The 7,200-nt window shown below is 45.5% G+C and overlaps 1 protein-coding gene across 1 annotated transcript in view; it reads left to right on the top strand.

Moving 5' to 3' along the window:
• Positions 1-233: 233 nt before the first annotated feature.
• Positions 234-7,200, top strand: part of LOC134444166 (uncharacterized) — a 19,829-nt gene continuing 12,862 nt past the window's right edge. The window contains exons 1-2 of the mRNA XM_063193586.1: positions 234-348; positions 3,363-3,546. Of these exons, the coding sequence (XP_063049656.1) occupies positions 234-348; positions 3,363-3,546 (299 nt within the window). The remainder of the gene's footprint in view (positions 349-3,362; positions 3,547-7,200) is intronic.

The following is a 7,200-nucleotide window of genomic DNA, read 5'->3' as shown; positions in this document are numbered from 1 at the left end:
GTGCTAATAGATGTATCCCTAAAATAAAGTGTTACCTTAGGTACTATGTAGCATAAATACAAAATATTACATGTTGCAAATTATCAAAATTATTAGCAATACCAAAATCTGAAGGATATAGGACATTGCTTCCAGCTCCAGCCCCTGCTTTTGTTTGTTTAACTGTCTGTCTCTGCTGTTAGATCTCAAACAGGCCAAAGAAGGAGGCCCAGAAGGCTGACGTCACCGTGACCATGGTCTACACAGGCCAAGGCCTGAGGAAGAAAACCCAAGATGAGGTGAAAGTGATGCAGCAAATATGCGGGGGACAGAACCACTGTGTATACAAGGGACTGCTCCAGACAGAAGGTATCATTGCATGACATTCCTTTAATACAGGGGTGGGGAAGTTTTTTCATTTGAGGGGCCACTTCATGAGAGTCGTCATCTTCAAGACGGACTGTCGAAAAAGATGAAAGTTTTACATGTCTGAAACACAAGGAGGACCTACTTAGCAAACTACAGAATGAGGAGGAATATTCTGGTATGCAAACCAGATATCTATAACATAGAAGTAGAAGTATGGTAATTACAACACTAGTGGTATGATATTAAAAGGTTGCAAATATGTAGTAATATACGGCTAGTGTTGCAATGACTCTGCTGCAAACCATATTATAAACATGAACGAAGAGAAGACACCGGAGCAGCTCAGATGGGATGCTTTTTCTTTTTAATTCAAGTGCACAACATGTTAGGGACTAACGTTTCGAAGGCAAGCCATCTTCATCAGAGTCATGGACCTGCCTCCCGTTGATGCACCAGATGACGTGGAACCCCCTTTTTTGCATATTACAAACATATCATACTGCTCTACATGAAGGCTATGTGTATGTGTATGTATGTATACATGTAAACATGTTACACCTGAAGTGTTTAGAAACAGGAGACATGTTTACACTTGTTTACAATGATATACGTACATTCCTCTTCAAACTCTTGGATGAACTGGCTTGAAAGTAAATGTGAAAGTGTTGCCATGTATACATTCTGCATGTGCTCCCTCGTGCAGGTTTATGTACAGAAGGCTATTTCAGGAGCCTCTTTTTTAATTAGATGGGCCCGCCCGTGGGCCCGTTCGGTCACTGCTGAAAAGACTCACTCGGGCGAAACAGCACAACACAGCAGACAGTGCAAACAGCAAATTTACATGTATGCCTTTACCGTGCAAGTGGATAACCCAACAGGCACCGAGAAGGGAGCAGTGTGTGGGGGGAAGGTACTGTAACATGATTATGGAACCTCAATCTTGGAGAAGGATGGGGAGCACTGGTCAATCACTCCCACCAACCCTCCCTCCCCCCATCTCATTATAGCACTGTTCAAGATTTTCAAGATTCAAGATTTTTATTTATCACATGCTTCCTTGTGCAAGCACAATTGGCAGTGAAATGGGGATTGCAACTGCTCTGTGCTGTGTTGGATGGTAAAAAATAAAAATAAGAAAATAAAATAAATTAAAAAATAATTCAAAAAGCGGATGGCTTGAGGAAAAAAAACTCTTACACTCATATTCCTTCTTTCCTCCTCCTCCTCTTTCCTGCTCTCTTGCGTCACGTAGACAGATATAGGCCTATAGCTAGATTGACATACTTTGTAGACCTGTGTTTCTTATTGTGGTGCAATACTGTGGATGGTTTTATTTTGAAAGGAAGAGAACATGGGAGGGGGGGGGGGGGGGTTCCAGTCCCTCACACTCAGTCTGAGTCTGGTCAATGCATGTCAGACACAGCCGTGTAGCCTCTGTATTACTCACCTGTTAATAAAAGGGATAACCTGACATGGTGTCAGAAATGGGTGACAGCACTTACCTTTTATTAAAAGAAATAACCTGACACCTATCTTCCTCTTCCTCCTCCTCCTCCACCTCTTCCTCCTTCCCCTTGTTGTCTTGCATCCCATACCTTGAGCAATTCCAGTTTAAATCCCAGATGTGCAAGGGGCGATGCAGATTGGGATGAAAAATACGAGTATCAATATGGATATACAGCATACTGTACATTGATATGTTCTTGTTGTTCACCATCTCATTGTTCTTAAATTGCATAATTATACTCAAGATAGGACTTTTTTGTGCTGTTGTTGTCTACTACAATATGCTTACACTTGTTCTTCATCCTTTACTGTTGTTCTCTTCCTCCTCTTCCTCCTCCTCCTCCTCCTCCTCCCCCATCTCTTCCTCGTCCTCCACCTCCATCACCACCACCATCTCCTTGTTGTCTACCATTCGTAGCGCAATTCCAGTTTTAATCCCCATCGCCACATAGGTTTCAGCTTCATCACTACCTGCTACGTGAATGGTGCTATGGTGGGACTACAACCCCAACTCCAGAACCACTTGACACATTTAAGGACATAACCACTTCATTCAAGGACTGTTAGAAAGATCACATGTATGACTCCAATCTGTGGAAAGGACATGTGCCAATTATTTTTAGTTTTTTTACAACGGCAAGCTAAAAACTAGAAACTGTTGTGATTCTGCCCTCTGCCTTACCGCAGAAATACACCAGCGGCGATCTGAGCGAGTCGAGCGACGGAAGTAATTGACTTTGTATTGAGTCGAGAGACAAAAGCGATTCTGGAGACGAGCACGACAGTTTGAAGTTGAAATCTTTTCAACTTTCTATGACGCGGTTCGGCGACAAGCCGCGACAGCCAATGACTGTATAGAGGTCAGTGACCACAGCCAATGGGAATGCTTGAATGCTTTGCCTTCTGCCTGTAAGGACATACTCTTGTCTCCTCAATCGCTTGTATCGCTTGCTGCTACACTCTGTCGCTTGAATCGCATCGCCGCTGGTGTATTTCTGCGGTTAGAGTACAATATTAACTGCCATAGGCCCACAGACAATCACAACAGGCGCTGCCAATAAAGGGTTCCATCTCAACTGTCACTTTCTCTCAACATTCTGTTCTTAATGAGCAGCTGCACTACAGTTCTAAAAGTCTACTGTTCAGCTCTTCAATGCAATGTGATATTGTCTTGCTGGAATGCTTAGTACTACTGGACACATTAACATAAATACATGTATCTATGTATTTTTGTATGAGTAGATATTAGATGTGAATAGACAAGTAATAGGACTTTTCTTCCTGTGCTGCTGTTGTCCACTACAATATGCTTACACTTGTTCTTCGTTCTTTCTTGTTCTCTTCCTCCTCCTCCTCCTCCTCCTCCTCCTCCTCCTCCTCCTCTTCCTCCTCCCCCACCTCTTCTTCCTCCTCTTCCTCCTCCTCTTCCTCCTCCCCCACCTCTTCTTCCTCCTCTTCCTCCTCCTCTTCCTCCTCCCCCACCTCTTCCTCCTCCATCCCATACGTAGAGCAATTCCAGTTCAAGTCTCAGCGCCACATAGGTTTCCCCTTCAGCGCTACCTTCTACGTGAACGGCATCATGGCGGGCCGCATCAGCTCCTGTTGTGAGTACCGCTACACGCCCGGCGCCCTGCAGGGCAAGAAGAGCTGCTTCATGCTGACACGCCTCGCTGGAGGGAAGCCCTGCTACAGGTCAGTCACACACGCACGCATGCACACACACACACACACGCATGCACACACACACCACGCATGCACACACACACATACTTACGCATATATGCACACACACGCACATGCACACACACATGGATGGCTGGAGGGAAGCCCTGCTACAGGCCAGTCACACACACCACGCATTCACACTCACACCACGCATGCACACACTCACATACTTACGCATATATGCACACACGCACATGCATGCACACACACACGGTTGGCTGGAGGGAAGCCCTGCTACAGGCCAGTCACACACGCACGCACACATGCACGCACGGCACGTGTATGCACACACACACGCGCACACAAAGATTAAGATACACACGCACGCATGCACACACACGCGTATGCATATATGCACACACGCATATGCGTGCCCACACAAATGGCTGGCTGGAGGGAAGCCCTGCTACCAGTTAGGCAGTCTGCAGTGTCTGTCCTCTAATCACACAACACACACAAGGATGCGCACACACACACGTACACACGCACATGCACGCACATGCACTGACACACACACACACACACGCACACACACAGACACACACACACATGCATGCATTTATCAGGGATTAAAGTTTTCCGTCGCTATGACGGATTTCCGTCAACTGGATTTTCGTTTGGACGGATTTCCGTCCTTATAATTCATGTCAATTAATTTACAATTTTTACTTTCCAACTGAACTGAAATCGAGAGCACTCCTGGTCATGAGAAGGGGAGGAAAGGTGTGTTTGGTGTACGGATTTAGTTATACACGCCACCACCGGTGGTGTCATACAACAGATTCACTCAGTAGTTTTGAGCCATCGTCTTCCGTGTTCCAAAAAAAAAAAAAAAGTCAACAAATCAGTTACGGCGCAGCGCGAGAGATTAAAAAAACAAATAGGCAACATTGTTGCTGATGGCAGAAAAGAAAATAAGTGTAATACTATGTCTTTAAAGTGCAATGACCATCATTAAACGAGTTGGACTGATATTCCAATATGGGCTAATAATGCATATGCATGGAATGCATAGCTGGAAGAAGGTAGGACACGTATGTTTCCATTATCATTGCACCTGCCGTGGTGGATAGTTAGGAAAAAAGAATAGTTTACTTCGACTGCGCATGATGTCCTTTTCATGAAGGGTTTTCCTTTTAAGCATTGTGACTTTTACTAACATTATTCATAGCCCCAATGGGACGGCTATCATTGGCAACTAGCTGATATACCATGCGTAATACCATGCGTTTCATCCTATAAGTTTAGCGCGTTTGACTGGCTACGTGTAGAACTAACTCTAGTTGTCTTTCTGACAATTTACAGTCTCGCCTGTAATCATAGCATATTAACTTTGTTGTTGCCGATATATATTTAAGAAATAATGTCGTGGCGCACCACTTGGTTACACAGATTCAATCCCCTCGAAGACACAAGACACCACAACAGAAGAATCAGTTTTAAAGGTTTATTTTCAAGGGTCAGCAGCACACTGATGGTAACAGACAATTCCCCACCCCCGACCCAGAACAAGAGTGGCTTCAGTCATGCAATACCACAATACACCCACATTAGGCACATCAGAGCACGATCAGTCAGGGATTTAACACAGCAACCAGTTCATAGCAAAGTTCCACAGCACACAATGATCACAGCAATGTAGTCATCCTGAATAGTCAAACCCCGAGTTAATAATAGAAAAGAAAGAAAATTACATCAAAATAACAACCAAAAATAATTACACCCAAATAACAATATCGACACACAATAGATGGCACAGCAATACCAAGGATCACTCGCATGCAGCTAGGAATCACAGCACACCTATTAGTAACCCCATGACCACATAGAGACCACATGCCATGGACCTAAAAGTAAAACAGCAACCCACACGCTAGCAAAAGGTCTACTCGTATGTTACACTACTCTACTCGCAACAATTCCTGACGTCATTTAGCAATGATGCGTTGCACCATCTAAGAGGAGTTCACGGGGATCTGCTCAGTACCAAGCAGATGGGCTGCTACCAAACACAGAGTAAAGAGTCCACGTTGGGTCGGCGGCTTCCCCACGCCGACCCAAAAAAACAAAAAAAAAAAACAAACAACAACTTAGCTGTGCTTTCAGTCCACTTATGACCCCCTGGGTCCGCCGTGGCGAACGCGATACCAGGCGGAACGGTGACCGACGGAACTCCCTTCACCAGTCCGGCTACAGTCTTCAGCTACCAACTCCCAGCAGTCCTTCCGTGACGACTCCTCGTCCCGCAGGAAGCTCTCTGAAATGACAACAGCAGCACTGAGAAGCCGGCAGTCTCTCGTAACCGTGATCACACACACACAATCAGGACACAATAACTTCCCTTCGTTTAGAAGATAGCTAGCGTTGTATCATGTCTTTCGTCGCTGTCCTCCTGGCTCCCCACGGCCGCTCCTGCTCCCATCCAGCGCTCCTCGAGTTCCGGGTACCTCGGAACAAACAACAGCGACTGGCACCAGGAGGAGACTAGTACATAGCTCAAGCATACAACAACTGGATACGAAGAAGAAAAGCACTTTCCTTTGACAGGTGTGTGTTTGAGCCCATCATCAAAGCCGGCAGATCTGCTGGATCTCCTGCTGCTGCTAGTGGTGGTGGAGTTGTTGTGGTCGCATCCGCTGTGCCGGTTCCGTCGCGGCTTGGTGACGTCGCCGCCTTGGCCCCCAGGAAGCCCTCCTCCTCCGTGCCAAATCCCCTGTGTAGAAAAAGCATTTCTCCCACCCCGAATCAGTCAGTCCCACCAATCCGATCAGTCCATTCCTCCCGACCAATAATCCCCAGTCCATATACGGAGTCCATAGCAGTCCAGCAATTCCCACAGTAATTCACAAACAAAAGGTGCTAGCCCAACAGAAAATGTACAGCACAAACAGAAAAACCCAACATGACAATAAGTTAAAAATGGGTTGCATTTTACAGGGGTCACGGAGGCTATCCCTGGCAGAGCCAATATTTTATGTCTTGTTCTGGGTGGACTCATGGTCAATAAATGCCGTTTCGGTGTTTGTTTCACTTTCAAGGCTTGTTGTAGGCTACTGTGTGATGCTATTTTTGCTAACTGGAATAGTGTGCAGCAACAGTTGTGTGTGTGCTTGTTTTTGAGTGGCTCAACGTCTGTGCCCATCTTCTCGGACTTCGTTTGAGTTCAGTTATTTGCGCACTCAAGACTGATAGGTGGGTGATTTGCCTTGATTCGAGTGGAAAGTTACGCGACAAGCTTGGGAAAGTGTGTTACTTTCGATAGACGTATGTCTGTGACTGTGTCGTGTCTGCTTGTGTCGTGTCAGCTTGTAGGAGAGAACACGGGTGCGTGTAGGAATCGGGGACGTTTTTTAAATCAATGGTAAGCGTGTGCCTGTCACCGCACATCGAGAAGCAAAAAAGTACCGGTAGCCATAGGTTTTCAAAACGGTAGAACACAAGAGGTAGACTACCGCACCCTGTTTGTAAACGTCAACGTCAAGTTATTTGTAACAGGATGAATAGTGAAAAAACATACAAAATAACCAACAACTAGTTTTCTCCCTCTGATTGCTATGACCAGTGCATTATTTTTTAAATGTCAGAAATACTGCAAGCAATGCGCACCAGTGCTTTCACCTG

This window comes from Engraulis encrasicolus, chromosome 3 (genome assembly GCF_034702125.1).
Source record: "Engraulis encrasicolus isolate BLACKSEA-1 chromosome 3, IST_EnEncr_1.0, whole genome shotgun sequence".
Classification (NCBI taxonomy): domain Eukaryota; kingdom Metazoa; phylum Chordata; class Actinopteri; order Clupeiformes; family Engraulidae; genus Engraulis; species Engraulis encrasicolus.
Note: the sequence above shows the minus strand (reverse complement) of the source record. Positions and strands in the feature narration are given on the sequence as shown.